Source organism: Prionailurus bengalensis, chromosome C1 (assembly GCF_016509475.1).
Source record: "Prionailurus bengalensis isolate Pbe53 chromosome C1, Fcat_Pben_1.1_paternal_pri, whole genome shotgun sequence".
Classification (NCBI taxonomy): Eukaryota; Metazoa; Chordata; class Mammalia; order Carnivora; family Felidae; genus Prionailurus; species Prionailurus bengalensis.
Genome location: NC_057345.1, coordinates 24,384,065 through 24,398,121, shown reverse-complemented (window position 1 = coordinate 24,398,121; position 14,057 = coordinate 24,384,065). Strand labels below are relative to the sequence as shown.

Genomic DNA, 14,057 nt, shown 5'->3' with positions numbered 1-14,057 from the left:
GGAGGATAGTAAGTATTCTTTTATTGTGACAGACCTGCTCTCAAGTTTGTAGTCTCTCTTGGCTACAAAGGTTGGTTGGCTCCTCTTCTCTCTGGCCAGATAATCCCTTAAGGACATGGCCTCCATGGCTAGGGCTGCTCTATTCAAAGGAAAGTAAGACTAGGATGTGGGTTTAGGAGCAGAAGAGTGGGGCAGGGCTGAGGGGGCTACAGGGTATCCTGTGAGCCCAGGCGGGGCGCTGGGTCCCCTGGAACAGGCTGCTGGAGGCAAGGATAAATGGTGGCTGCAGAGTGGACGCCCCAGTTCCTGGCTGGAGCTGCTGGTGCCCAAGATGGCAGAGACAGGGCTGAGGCTGAGATCGCTGCCCCAGTCCCAGGCTGCTTTTCTAGGCACAGGGCCTCGTCCACCATCTGTACTGCCCTCTGGAGGAGGCGGAAGGCCATACATAACGGAGCATTAGCATCCCTTGTCTCCAGCCCTCAGCTGAAGTTTCTGACCCCAGGAAAGGAAGAGACTAGAAATTTGGATCTGCTTTTCATTTAACAAGGTAGGAGGCTGGGCTTGGAGAGTTCGATCTGCTTACGGTGCCAAGGGGGAACTGCCCCTGGGACCCAGGACTGCGATTCCAGCTCAGAACTCCTGAACCAACATACTGCTTCCAGCCCCGGCACACCTGGTCCAAGGGTTCCTCTGCACAGGTGTCTTCATCATCTGGCACTTCCTGGGCCCCCGCTGTCTCCTTCCTTGGGTGGGGAGCCTCATATACTCCTTTGACTCCTGATGAAGGACGCAGTGCGGGCTGATGCCCAGGCTGAGGAGCCATCATTCCCTTGACCTTCTCTCCCAGCCGCTCCCCCTGCCCTCACCTGAGCCTTGCTCCACGTTCCCTACTACCTCAGAGGATGGCAGCATAGCTCCCAGGCAGGCCTTTGGCCTCCATCCCTTTCAAACCCCCCGCTGAAGTTTCAGTGCTTTGAGTTTCCCTGTGCCTCTTTCTGTATTGCCAGGTCCCTGCGAAGAGGCCAGGGACCGCATGTGCACATGGGGGAGCAGGAAAGATTTGTGCTGAGGTCAGGGCCGGCCCTGTACCCAGGCATTCTGCCCCCATAGACCTCTCCCATGACAGCAGGGACCATCCTGGATCCCTGTCAGAGGGTGGGTGAGAGGGTCCCAGGGTCCCCTCACCTGATGGAAATGAGAGAGTGGGGAGCCTGCTTCTTGGCTGAATGGCCTGCTGGCGTCTGGCATGAAAAGCAGATGGCTCAATTTGGCTTGGCTCCTTTGTAGAGGGCTGGGTTGCCTGTGCCCCGTGGCCATGGGCCTGTAGAGGGAAGACTGGGCTTGGGCTGTGGATGCTGGCTCTTCTTGCCTTCTCTCCTGCCAGGCCACGCTTGAATGCCCTTGGTGTCTGCGGGAGCTTGGGAGAGATGCCGTCCATCTTCATAGCCTGCATGCTCCCTCCTGGCTCCCTCTTCCCATCAGGCTGCCTTATCCAGGGACAGAACAGCTGGTGCCTGGCACTCAAGAAGCCCAGTGAAGCCAGGCTGTGCCCCCGAGCCCCCCAGTGCTCACTGGCTCATCTTTTGGGAGGGCTCAGGTCTGGGATCAGCTGAGGAGTGGATAAGCTCCTTTGGATCTTGCTATGTCAGATATGCCAGTTTTTTCTCCCAGCATCCAACCTGGCAGAAAGGCTTTAGGACCAGCAACTCAGTCTAAAGATCTTCGAGGAGCCTGGTTGAGCTGTCTCTTAGACCAGGTTCTGGTCTGGCCCCTGCCACTCAGTAATTGTGCCATCCTGCACAAATTAGTTCACTCCTTTGAACTTCAGTGTCTCCACTAGAAAACGGGAACGATAACCTCTGTTTCACAAGGTGACTGAGAGGACGCAGGGACATGTGGTGACAGCCTGAGCTGGAGGAGAAGTCAGCCAGTCACCCCTCATCTTTCCTGCCTCCCGTGGCCTCCCCCATCACCTACCTGCTGCTTGTGAGGCCTAGACTTTGGGTCTGGAGGGTGCCTGCAACAACAAAAAAGAAAAAGTTTATGGTAGGCAGAGAAAGGCATGGAATCAGGGTGGCTTCCGCTGCTCTACTCTGCTACCCGCCGCCTCACACATACATACCAGCAGCCCCTGGGCAGTGAGGGGCTAGGCACCAGCAGCTCCAGATAGGGGAGGGCCTTGAACTCATCCTTTCCCACAGCCACATAGTAATGGCCATTCACCAGAGCCTCTCTTGCTGACAGTGGGAGCCCTTCCAGGGTGCAGAGTCTGGGAGAGAGAGGTAGGTGGGTAAGGGCCGGTAGACAAGATCCCCGTTCATATTTAGCAGACTGTGACGGGTTGGGTACAACTATTCCAAGGTACCCTTTGGCCACTTGCCCTCTGGACATCTGGGCCAGTCTCCTAGGCTCTGCCCGGGCTCCAAGGGCTCAGCATAGAAGGAAGTGCCATTTGGGGAAACGTTTTCTTTTGCCTTGTTGTCCTTAAGGACAGCCGAAATCTGCAGGGAGATGCCCTCCAGGGACTTTTAGGTCTCCTCAGTCCCCATGCTCACTTGCACACAGCTCCGGTCTGTAGTTTGGCCTTCTCAGTCAGGAGCTTCAACACTGTTTTCCAGTCCTCGCTGGCCACCTGGGACAGCTTCAGGCTAAATGGGGGACTTAACAGGTCCCCATTCCTGAACACACTGGGACAAAGAGCAGCCTGGTAAGGAGAAGGGTCCCCAGCACTCCCCACGTATGAGAGGAAGAAGGGTAGCACAGGGCCAGAAAATGGTCTAAGAACATTGGTCCATTTTCACCCACCAGGCATGTTGGGACTTTTTATATCCCCACCAGAGACCAGGGGCTTCTGGAACAATCCCACCCACATCTTGGTCTTACTGAAACAAAATCTGTGCTCCTGCTCCCCGACACCAGCACTCACTGGATATAGCAGGGGGAACCTGCCGGTGGTCGTGGTCCACAGGTCCCATCACATGGGCAGTGAGTCTCAGGAGGATCCTGAAACCCAAGTCAGGCCCTCAGATCAGAAGACAGTTGAGGCCTTTGGTTAGGGGTGGGTTCGTCTGAGGTGGGTAGGGTGGTTGAAGGAGGGGACAAGGAGGGATGGGACTGGTCACACCTTTCACCAAAGGGAGCTTCTCCCTCCCTGAAGTCACATTCCAACCATCCCCTTGCCCTCGTGTGTTTTACAGCTTCCTTTTTCCTTTGGGGACCACAACCTCGAGGTAAAGGGAGAGGCTGGGAAAGGAGCAAGGGATAGCATCTTGAAATCCTGCACCCCAGGAAGGGTAGCAGCTGGCTCCAGAGAGGGTGTGGAGAGTGCCCCGCCTCCCAGCAGCAGATCCTGCTACTTCCAGGGCCCCTGACTTCCCAGACCGAACTGGGAACAATCCCAAGAGCAGGGAGAAGACAGAGGGCTAGAAGCCAGCACCCACCCACCCACCCACCCCCACTCACTGATCGTCTGCTGCTCTTTCCACCTGGAGCCTTCCGTCCAGGGGGTAAATAGCTGAAAAGACAGATGGGTCACAGGTCATCTCGGGAGCCTGGGACCTCAACACCCTGCTAGCTGCCAGAGTGAGGGTCTGGGGCTCAGCTTAGCAGGTATCCATTCCCACTGGGCCAGTCTCAAGACACCTCAGTCCAGAAACATCCTGGCCTTTGAGCCTGTCTTAGGCCGTGCATCAGGCTGACCACCCAGACCGGGGTCTCAAGACACAAACCATTAAGATTAAAGGTCAAGAGAAACTAGTTCATTAAGCATCTTACTGTAGCTCAGAAGTTTTCTCATTCATGAGGTTTTATCTCATTTTCTAGAAGACTGAAAGCTAAGTACTCACCTAAAGTAACACAGAAGTAACAGGTGACAGGGCCCAGGTTCTAAGTCTGAATGACTTCCCACCCCTTGCTCCTTATGCTACCATCAACAGCTCAGTAGCACCTGGAAGCTCAGATGCTCAAATTCTTTTCCCATCTTGGAAGGCATGGCCCCACCCTGCAAAGGGGGTGGCCCCAGCCCAGTGGGGAGCATAGGAGACCTAATCAAAGCAAGGAGGAAGTGCTAGATGGATTTAAGTGTTTGGTGGTGATGGTGGTAGAATCCAGTCAAGAGCCTTTGGAAAAAGGGGCTCAACCTGCTGGAGTATGTTCTGGTCCTGACGGTGGTGGGCATGAACATCAGACTTCAGCCAGAGCCATGACTCCACTATTTGTTGGGTACTCTTAGGCAGGTTTCCTTGATTGTCTTCTAAAGAACAGGGATAAGACCACCTCCTGCGTAGGGCTGCCATATTCCAGAAGAGAACACGTCAAGTGCCTGCACACACATAGTACTGAACACGTGCTACTGCGCTTGCAATTACCTCCCTCCCAAGGCCCTAAGCAGCCCCAGCCCACTCACTGCAGCTTGCGGAATCTTTCAAAGCCAGCAGCCACATACTGCCCTCCGTTCTGCAGGTCCGCCAGGTCCGTGACAGGGTGGCCATGACAAGGCGTATAGAGGGCCCGCACAGCCACTGGGGCCTGCACAGCCGATGTCACCTCACAGAGGAAGGTCTCCAGGGTGGGAAAGCGGCGTTGACTCACCACCAGCTGGCAGCCTGGGGAGAAGGGGTCCCCATTCCGGTATACCACTACCCTCTTGGCTGCTGGATTGCCACCACTGGCCATAGTGTGTCCTCGGCAAGAGACGCGGAGCTGTTGCCAGGCAACTAGGCAGGCTGGGAGCAGTGCCAATCAGAGGCGGAGTCCTGCACCCTTGCCCAGGAAGGTGGGGAGAGACTCCGGAGGAGCATCTGTCTGTGTTCAGGGTCTCATCCAGCCACACAGAGTAGGGTGGATCTGATCACTATACTGGAAGGGAAGGCCCTGGGGCTCAGTGAGGGAGGCAGTGGTGGAGATTGCACTGAAACACAGATGTTCCGATACTGGATAGAGGGAGGAATTCTCTGAAGCTCTCTGCCACCCTGCAGCCCAAGGGCTGAGCTCAAAGGTGGATCAGCTTTGGGGACTGTTCCTAAGGATGGCCAGTCTGCCCCTGGACTGTGGTTCCCAGCCAGCCCTGGGGAAGATGCCCCATGCCAGCAGGAAAGGAACACGTGGGCCCCAGTGTCTGTCCTAAACAGAGGCAGAAGACAAATACAGCCAGGTGCAGAAGCCAAGAAAAACCTTTATTCTCCACCAGGCTCCCCACTTTACTTATCCCAGGTAACTCCTTGCCCCCAAATTTGGAGTAAGCCACAGGCGGAAGATGAAAGAGTATCCTTCTCCCACCCCTCCCTATACCGGTGCCAGCTCTCTGCTCCAGCTTCTCTTGGCCCCATGAGCCACCAATGGCCAAGGGCAGGAGGTAGAGCTAGTACCAGGGAGCAAGGATGAGGCCCTGGTTCCCCAGGGTCTAGCCTGGTGGTCCTGTTTTCCATGGCTTGTCCTTCCAGTGGTCCTCTCCTGTGTGGGCAGACTCTGTCAAAGACAGTTTCTTAGGTGGCCTCGATCGCCATGGTACAGCCCTCTGGTTTGTCGATTGTTCATGGCTAGGTTCACTGGAGGTTCTATCTCTGGAGCTTTTCTCACTAGGGATCTGGCCCTTGGGTGGCTTAGTCTCCCAGAGATCCTGGCCACCATGCTCTGCCAAGGTCTCATCCCTGATGCCACGGTCCTCGGAGAGGTCCAACTCTCGTGGCCTAGCTCTTTGGCAATCAGGCTCTTTGCGTTCTGGCTTTCTGGGAGACTTATCCTCAATATCCGGGTCCTCACCGAGTGTGGGCACCTGCATCCTGGCTTTTTCAGAACAGTAGCCCCTAGGTTCAAGGCCTTTGGGGATCTGGTCCTCCGGGACTCTCATCAACTGCAGGCAGGGCCCTCCACGGTGTGGCTCTTTAGTGAGCCTGTTCTCTAAGGCCTGGTTATTGGATAGTGTGGGCAGCTGTGCTCTAGCCCTCCTGTTGCATGGATTCCTGTACTTGACCCCAGCAGTGGTTTTGTCTGTAGTGGCCAGGCTTTCCAGGGACTTGTGGGGTTGTGATTTCAGCCTCCAGGAGGAGTTATCTACATGGTCTGGGTCTTTAATGGTCCTGTCTCTGTAGAACTTGTCTTTCAGTGGTGGGCTTGTTTGTGACCCAGCCCTCACACAGGTCTGAGCCCTGTGGTCTGGGCACATGCTGGGCTTGTCTCTCATCTGGCTCGCCTCCGGGGATGTCAGTGTCTGTTTGAGAATTAGGTACTGTTGGGGAAGAGAAAAGACACTGTACCAGGCAGGACTGTCTGAGCATAGCAGGAGGCTTTTCCCTAACCTCCTCCCTTGGCCCTAAACGTGCAGAAAAGGCTTCAAATTAGTGGCTACCTCCTTACGGCTATTGATGGCCTGTTGTAGCCACAGCAGTTCCATGGCCAAGTGGCTGTGGTGGTACTGGAGTTCCTGAAGCTTGGTCTGGCTGTGGGGCAGTCCTGGACCTACAGCTTCTGTGAAGGAGGGAGGGAAAAAGGGAGAAGGCTTTTAGGGGTATACACTGGGCACTGGCCTATCATTTGGCCCTGACACTCTCCTCCTGCCCACCCCTAAGTTGCCCTTAACCAGGCATCGGGAAGAAGAGAGATGCAGCTTATCTAGCACAAGCCTTTGGAGTTTCAGATGGGAAAGCTAAGGCTCAGAGAGTGTCAGGGGTTTGCCCTCAGTCTAGGCAGAGAGGTACCTGGGTTTTCCATCCCTGACATAGCTCTGGTCTCCTCTTGGCTGGGATTCCTGGCTTGCCTGCTGTGCTCATCCTGAGGCGGGGGGCTGTCACCTCTGCAGGGAAGACTTCCCGAGTTTGCTGAGCTCTGTCCTGATTGCTTCAGCATCATCTCCCCAAAGACAGCTTCTCTCTCAGGTTCTTTACATGAGAAGCGGCCCCGCCATTGCTGTTCTGGATTTGGTGCCCTCTCTTGGGGTTTACAGGTCCGATGGGATTTTGCTTTCTGAGAAAACAGAAGTAGGAGAACCCGACAGCTAAACCTTCCAAATTTCTGGGCGCCAAGATGTAGCGTATAAGGCAGTAAGGACTAAGGACTGGGATATGAGGAGTGGAGTCTGCTGGTCCTTCCACTGAGAAAAGCTTGTCAATAGGAAGGGTGGTTTCTACCGTTTCCTCGAATCCCCTGCCCAGGTCCCTCCTTTCCCTCCCTTCTTCCACTGGGGTGTGTACTACCTCTGGGAGAAACTGGGGCCTGGGAATCCAACCCTCTGTCCACTGAAGCGTGCCCAGGTCACCCTCGATTTCGCGTACAACAGCCTCATACTCATCTCGCAGTCTCTGGATGTGGCGTCGGACCAAGAAGCCCCGGACGCAGGCCTGGTGTGGAGAATAAGGGGAAAGAAAACGCTTATCACTCCAAAAGTGGGGGGATTCCTGGAGGATTCTCCTGGAGAGCTCATCCCAGTGACTCTAAGAGGGGACCTGGCCGCGGGAAAAGGATAGGTGACGCTGTCAGAACAGTCTCCGGGGGTTCAAGGGAGGATGCTGGACTGGATCCCCCTCTTCGATTTGAGGCCCTTCCCGCCACTTCCTGGATCCCGCAGGAACGTGTGGTGGGAGTGGAAGGCCGGTGGGGGCCCGTGGGTCCCAGCATTCGTCAGGGCGGTGGGGGTGGGTCGGTAACTCCGGAGGCGGGCACGAGGGTAGGTGACCGAACGTGGTAGCTTCATCTCGTTCGAAGACCCCAGTCCGAGACCCCGTGGTGGGAATCATGCACTCCCAGCCCGCTCCGCACCTGCAGCACCGACACCCGGCGAAGCAACCGCTCCCGCTCCATCCGGGCGCCAACGGACTTGCCGCCCGCCGCGCGCCTGCGGCGTGCGTCACTAGTCCGCGCCGCGCACAGGCCCCGCCCCCGCCGTCTCCACGGCAACCTTGCCCCTCCCGCGGTGGCCGCCAGGTCCTGGCACCTGCCTCCAACTCCAGCTTCCAGAACGACGCTGGGAATTCCAGCTCCTGAGCGGTTCCGCCTAAACCAGTGTGTCGCGCAGCGGTGTCTCTGCGGAGGCCCGGGCCTGCGGTCCCCGGCCGAGTAAAGGCGCAAGGAGGGGAGGGAGCACACGGAGCCGGTGTCTTTCTTTCTGGTTTAATTTCATCCAGCGCCCCCCTCCCCCATAGCACCTGGGGGGCCGCGGAATACCCGATCGAGTTCGTAAAAAGTCACAGTTTGAAGGGAATGAGAGAGGCAGTCGGTCCTGGGTCCGACACCTACACAGCTGACTGCTCCTCAGGCTCGGCATTCTCGGCCAAGTGCAACTTCTGTCTGTGTCAGTCAAGGATTGCGATGCTTTGGACCCCAGTCTTTCCAGCCCTGTCTCCCCATCCTGAACGGGCTTAGTTTCCTCAATTGCACAAAGGGGCAGGGGCGAAGGACTCAGGTGGTCTGTGGTCCAGGTTGCAGTCCACACCTGCCCTTCTTGCTGGGTGGCTTCCCTCCCCTCCCACCAGCCCCCCTCCCCCTCCCCGCGCCCGCCTGCTCTTTCGCTCTAGATCATGCAGTTACATGCACCCGCACTACTTCTGGCTGAGACTAGATGCGGAGATCATCTAAATCAGTGAAAAATAATTGTTGAATGTTGAAAAAGTAGAAAGACATCAGGCAAGTTTTGCCATGGTGTCAGTAAAGTACTTGCAAAGATTTTCTGCCAACATGGGGCTTGAACTCGTGTTCCTGAGATCAAGAGTACCCTGCTCTACCGACTGAGCCAGCCAGGGGCCTCACTTGCAGAGATTTTCATAAGTAGATAAATCACATTCCCTGCAATGGCTTTTCTCCTGATATTCGGGAGAACTCTGCATGGGGGCAGTTTGTGGCCAATTCCGCTTTAGCAGGACTGAAAGGGGAGATGTTGGTTTTATTGTAAATAGTCCTAGAGGGTGGTGAGGAGAAGAAAACTGATTTCTTCTGTGGGAGGTGGGGACACATGCACATGCTGCAAGGTCCCTTGAAAAGGATACATAGAGTTACTAAGATCTTCCAGCTGTCAACAGAGAGAAAAGGAGGTTTCTGTCAGGAGAGGCACCAGGCCCAGACCCAGATGCTTTTCCAGCCATCTTCTGGTGGGGGTTGAGGCTCCATGCAACCCCCAGCTTTTCACCCCGGGTCCAGGACTAGTCTTAGGATGATGTACCTCCCCCACCCTCTAATGTCCCCAAGAACCAAAGCACCCAGCCCTGACCCACATTGCTAAGCAGCTGGTCCAGGTTTCGGTCGGCCATCGTCTTCTTCTGCTCCTCTGGCAGTCCCTCAGTGACCCCGCCCTCTTCCTCCTCCTCTTCCTCCTCTTCCCCACACACGTCTAGGCTGAAGTGCAGCCGGGCCAGCTTCTCCTGCATCTCCCGCACGTGCTCCAACTGCTCAAAGGAGCATTCCTTCCCTGGACAACACCTGTCTGAGCCCTGGGAGCAGCTTGGGACCCTGGCCCCAGCCACCGCCCAGAGACCAGGCCCTCCAGCCGTGTCCGCCCCCGCCCCCACCCCCTCAGCCCAGCCCATGGGACTCACCGAAGGCCTGCAGCCGGCCTGAATGAAAATCATTGAGCAGGTTCAACAGTCCCCCCTCCATCTCATAGACGTCCGTCCCCTCGGTCAGAAACGAGTGCTGCAGTGGGGTGCCTGCAGAGCCACCCCCACTTCCGGCCAGCACCGGGCGGCATTTCTCCTTGCCTACCCTGGGTGGGGTGGGCACGGACCATGGTCACAGGGTGGGGGCGGCCTGGTACCCCAAAGTCTTTTATGCCATCTGTCTATGCGCTAAATCATCTTCCTATCTACTCCCGACCATAAAGGGATGTTTGTTCTTCTCTTCTACCCTGGCACCAGGATTGGGAAGGGAAGGGAGCGGGTGAGGAGGGGTAGGCAGAAGAGGTCAAAAGAAGTCTTTTGCTGCAGATGACACTCATAGCCAGAACCATGCCTGGAAGGCGGCTTTGGGGTTCTCGTCTGAGGCCTGCCATTCCTCCCATGGCTCTGGGTGAATCACTTGTCCTCACTGGGGACAGTTACTCCTTATTGCCACTAGAGCCCTCTTACCTCTCCCAAAAATGTCTTTCTGCGACCCTCTTCTATTTCAAAACGGTTTTGAATTTTCCTTGTCCCCAGGAAAGCACTGAAGGACCCTTCCCAGTCTGCCCCTCCCTTACCCACCAGAACCTTCCCTTCTGTCTCATTTCCTCTGTTCCTGCTCCAGCCCCGAGCTTCAGTGACACCCTACTGTGGTCATCCCCAGCCAAATCTCTTGGGCAGGTAGTGTGCAAAGCCACAGGGAGGCACAGTAATGGGAGAAAGAGCACCTGGTGTTTAGCGGGACACTAACAGGGACACATTTAGGGTAAGGTGTAAATTCCCTACCATTAAGAAAAATTAAGCAGAAAATTCAAATTGTACTCCTGAGCATCCCCTTACCATCTCCTGCTCCATGACACTCCAGGGCCCCCAACCACCTGTGATTCTGGGAACCTTCCAGGCAATGTATTTCTTCCATACTTATGTCAGGCAAGCCCTTCAGCTTAGACATTGTCTCTGCCCGGTGTGCCCCACACCCTGTCACTTTCTGGCAGCACTGCTCACTCCCTGCTGAGGGCATCAGCACAGTGTGGGGTCCCAGTGACCCATCTAGCCTTTTCCCTACACTGAGGGCAAGGACTGGATCTGAGGCATCTCTGAGTTCTTAGTCCAAGGGAAGGCATCAATCGTTGCTAAGTAACTAGGCTAAGGTTGGCTTTACTTCCTTCCCACAAGGCTTGAGTTGGGGTCCCTCCCTCCTTGCCCTACTTTTCTTCTGTACCCACCTCTTGAACTTGGCTCGCTGCTTGGGGGATGGCAGATGAGGGAGTCCCAGGGCTAAGGAGCCGCTGTGGCTGGTGGGCACAGGGACCCTTCGTAATGTGCCCGGGGCCTGGGCTGGCTGGGTCAGGCAGGGCTTGGGACTCCTTTTCTTCTTCTTGTCCTCCATTGGATGCTGGCTGAGCCTCAGGACCCACTGAGACAATGAGAGGCTAAGTCATCACTTCCCCCAGCAACCCCTGACAGCTGCAAAGGAAGGGCTCTGGGAACTTCTAACTGTCCCCTCATACCAACTGGGACCTCTGTCCCCTTCTCTGTCAAGTATGGGCAGGGCCAGATGTTGGCGCCTCACTGCTAGGGTCTTGAATGTGTACGTGAAGGACCTTCCGTGGCCCATCCCAGGTCTCCCACCTGCCCTCCAGCCCTAACTGAAAACCTGAGCCCTGCGTGAAAGGGCTGGACCAGACACCGTAGCTCTGCTGTTGGGATTTCCTGTCCCAGGAGCTGAGGGGGCGGACCTGGGAGAGGAAACACGGAGGGGAGGGGCAGGGTGGATGTGAGCTGGCAGGAGAGGCCAGTTGAGGATTAGGGGTGTATTAACTAGACCTTCTTCTATTTAATCGAGTGTCCAGGCAGATGCTGACAAACCCTGTCAGCAAAGGGCGGTGGTGACCAAGGTGTGGGTGGGGGCACCTGGGAAGACCTCGGTGTCAAGCAGTGGATGGGGGACGGAGGGAGAAGCCACAGCCTCCGGGACAGGGTTCACTGTGGGTTCCGCTACTTCTACGCTGGCATCCCTCCTCTTCCGCCCACCCCCAACTGCAAACATCAGGCAACTCCCAGAAGTTCCCTGAGACAGGCTTCCTGCTGCTTCACCATCCCTGGTCAGAAAGGCCCTGCTCCGCTTCAGCTGCAGCCAGGGTGGGGTGGGTGGTCGGGCAGCTGGCTGTCTGGGCCTCCAACAATGGCTGCGCCTGTGGCTGGTACCGCTCAGCCTCCGGTCCAGCTCCACCCCCTAAGTCTCAGGTCTGCTGAGGTCCTCCCGACGGAGGCCCGGGGCCCTCTACAGGGGCTTTCCCCAGCTGCTCACTCCAGGCTGCAGACACCAAGCCCGCGTCTGCACTCTAGGATGGTGGCGGCGGCACTGGGGGCATAAGCATTGAAATTGGCACCCGGCTGGCTGGTCCCCAGGGGGTGTGTGGTGGAGAGGAGATAGGAGCACGTCCTCTGCCATGCGTTGCTGCAGCTTGGCCCAGTTAAAGTCTTGATAGAAGAGCAGGAGCCCCTGCTTCTCAGGAATGGCTGGGGGCCACCTGGGATCTATTTCCTACACTCAGTCTTCAAAGCCGTGTGCCAAATGGATCCCTCAGCTGGGGAGCCAGGATCCGAAATGCAGCATCGGACCCGCGATGTTCCACACCCCCCCAAACCCTGGAAGCGGGCAACTGACCTGGAGGTTTGGGGTCTGGAGTGAGGCAGAAGCGTGGTTCCCTCCGCTCTTAGCGCTCCCCTCCTAGGGAACTGAGCGTGTGGAAGCAGAGCTTGCAGGAGGTAATTTGCATTTAAAGAGAAAGTGACCTTTTTTTAGTGCTTGGGAGATGGGAGGAGCCTACAACAGTTACCAGGCTGCCCCACTCACTGGACTTTACCTGCCCACCCGAACTAAGGTGGCTATGTTTGTTGTGTGATGGCAATCTAAAAATCTCACTTTCCCATCAGTTTTGGGGAGAAGCTACAGTCCCTTACAAAATGGTGCTGGCTTTGTCAGAAGGCCAGGGTGGAGGGATATGGATGGGGGGGGGGGGGAAATGGACAGACACATGTAAAATATATATAAGCATACAAGATATATATATGTGTGTGTATATATATGTATATATATATATATATACACACACACACACATATATATACACACATAAGCCTATAAGCAGCAGCAGCAGGAAGAAACTACAAGAAAAGACAACCGTCTATTGAGTCCAGGTCCCCTGTTAAGCATTTTATGTGCGTTTGATCCCTGTAACAATCCTGCAGGAAGTTACTGTCATTATTCCCTGTGCTGAAAGTCAACTATAGTCTTGAGGGCAATACCACTCACTCCACAATACCCAGACACTCCTCACTGGTAAGCAACGGAGGCTATATTCAGTCACTGATGAAGTGGTGGGACCACGCCTCCTCCCTCCCCTTCCCCAGTTCTAGGAGACGCGTGTGGGGAGCACCAGATCAGAGGAAAATCGGTGCGATTACCTGGCTCTTGACCCCAGCCCCCAGGAGGGAAACCTGAGCGCCACATGGAGGGCGACCCAGCGCTGCCCGCACTGTCTGGGAGGCCAGATCAATGGGGCAGCTATTTAAAGACCTGGCAGAGGCTCCCAGCTCAGGTCCCCAGAGAACCATCTGATGCAACAGGAGACAGGCTTATCCTTGGCCAGGCTGCCCTGCAGTCTCAAATAACTGCCCCAGGGCAATGTGCAGAGCCCCACTGTTCACCTTCCCCTACCAATGGGCAGGAACAGCTTTCCTGCACCTAATCCTTCCCACAGGCACCCATGCAGGGGCTCTTTTCCAGGTTCTTCCAACACCTAGACTGTCCCAGAAGGGGACACATTAACCCAGGACTTTTTAAATAACCAGAGGTTGGAGGGAGGGGTCTGCACAGGCAGAGAGGACAACTGGGAAGCTGCTGTCCTCCAGCTGCTAGGGAGGAGAACCAGGGCTCCTCCAGGAAAATGGTGGCAGGTCCTGAGACACCACTATGGGTGAAGTTATTCTCAGAGATGCTTTGTGAGTTTTAAGAGTTGCGGCAGCCTCCCCTGACTTCTTCCAAAGGATCTTTGACGGAAACCATTGTGACCAGCACAGAAAAGTATCAACCCATTTGGACCCTGATTAGAAAAGGCAGAGGCTCTGAGAGGACTGTCACAGCCAGTGTGGACACAACTGCTCATGGAGGCCTGGAGGGAAGGGCCCTTTAGTTGTCTCTGCCATTTATTTGTTGGGCATTCACATACCATCCCTTGTGCCAGACCAAACCCAGGCTCCGGAGAGAATAGGGTGCTGGTGAAGCCACAATAGGATGCCTCCCATACAGGAGCCTAAACTTTTGCGCCTAGGCTTGGCAGGGTGAACAGGAGTGTTTAAGAAACCAGCCCATTCTTCAGGACTGCACGCAGAATGTGGTCTTCTCAAGGAATGTACAAAATCAAAAGAACTCAGAGGTAGGTCAATGCCAGAGGATGTGGCCTGTGACAG

The 14,057-nt window shown here is 55.7% G+C and overlaps 3 protein-coding genes across 3 annotated transcripts; all 3 read right to left on the bottom strand.

Moving 5' to 3' along the window:
- Position 1: 1 nt before the first annotated feature.
- On the bottom strand, positions 2-4,983 carry DCDC2B (doublecortin domain containing 2B). Its single transcript, XM_043574399.1, has 9 exons — positions 4,406-4,983; positions 3,463-3,514; positions 2,927-3,003; positions 2,556-2,687; positions 2,123-2,269; positions 1,978-2,017; positions 1,186-1,321; positions 674-777; positions 2-422 (listed from the first exon to the last, which is right to left on the bottom strand). The coding sequence occupies exons 1-9, from the start codon at positions 4,672-4,674 to the stop codon at positions 207-209; spliced, it is 1,173 nt and encodes a 390-aa protein (XP_043430334.1). The 5' UTR covers positions 4,675-4,983; the 3' UTR covers positions 2-206.
- Positions 4,984-5,153: 170 nt separating this feature from the next.
- Positions 5,154-7,867, bottom strand: IQCC (IQ motif containing C). Its single transcript, XM_043574393.1, has 5 exons — positions 7,753-7,867; positions 7,191-7,334; positions 6,696-6,960; positions 6,347-6,465; positions 5,154-6,226 (listed from the first exon to the last, which is right to left on the bottom strand). The coding sequence occupies exons 1-5, from the start codon at positions 7,792-7,794 to the stop codon at positions 5,402-5,404; spliced, it is 1,395 nt and encodes a 464-aa protein (XP_043430328.1). The 5' UTR covers positions 7,795-7,867; the 3' UTR covers positions 5,154-5,401.
- Positions 7,868-8,087: 220 nt separating this feature from the next.
- Positions 8,088-12,374, bottom strand: CCDC28B (coiled-coil domain containing 28B). Its single transcript, XM_043574395.1, has 6 exons — positions 12,253-12,374; positions 10,808-10,998; positions 9,522-9,688; positions 9,201-9,394; positions 8,976-8,998; positions 8,088-8,280 (listed from the first exon to the last, which is right to left on the bottom strand). Exons 2-6 carry the CDS (start codon positions 10,969-10,971, stop codon positions 8,226-8,228), a joined length of 603 nt encoding a protein of 200 aa, XP_043430330.1. The 5' UTR covers positions 10,972-10,998; positions 12,253-12,374; the 3' UTR covers positions 8,088-8,225.
- Between the last annotated feature and the right edge of the window lie 1,683 nt (positions 12,375-14,057).

What these genes read in the sequence shown, in the direction of transcription:
- DCDC2B (XM_043574399.1), bottom strand. Translation starts at nt 4,674, where the DNA reads ATGGCCAGTGGTGGCAATCCAGCAGCCAAGAGGGTAGTGGTATACCGG. An exon ending in TCACTGCCCAGGGGCTGCTG is followed by an intron (nt 2,018 to 2,122) that starts GTATGTATGTGT and finishes TTGTTGTTGCAG; the next exon opens with GCACCCTCCAGACCCAAAGT. An exon ending in CTAGGCCTCACAAGCAGCAG is followed by an intron (nt 1,322 to 1,977) that starts GTAGGTGATGGG and finishes TTCCCTCTACAG; the next exon opens with GCCCATGGCCACGGGGCACA.
- CCDC28B (XM_043574395.1), bottom strand. Translation starts at nt 10,971, where the DNA reads ATGGAGGACAAGAAGAAGAAAAGGAGTCCCAAGCCCTGCCTGACCCAG. An exon ending in AGGCCGGCTGCAGGCCTTCG is followed by an intron (nt 9,395 to 9,521) that starts GTGAGTCCCATG and finishes GGTGTTGTCCAG; the next exon opens with GGAAGGAATGCTCCTTTGAG. An exon ending in TGGACCAGCTGCTTAGCAAT is followed by an intron (nt 8,999 to 9,200) that starts GTGGGTCAGGGC and finishes CTCTGTTGACAG; the next exon opens with CTGGAAGATCTTAGTAACTC.
- IQCC (XM_043574393.1), bottom strand. Translation starts at nt 7,794, where the DNA reads ATGGAGCGGGAGCGGTTGCTTCGCCGGGTGTCGGTGCTGCAG. An exon ending in GGCCCCAGTTTCTCCCAGAG is followed by an intron (nt 6,961 to 7,190) that starts GTAGTACACACC and finishes CTGTTTTCTCAG; the next exon opens with AAAGCAAAATCCCATCGGAC. An exon ending in CCATCAATAGCCGTAAGGAG is followed by an intron (nt 6,227 to 6,346) that starts GTAGCCACTAAT and finishes CTTCCCCAACAG; the next exon opens with TACCTAATTCTCAAACAGAC.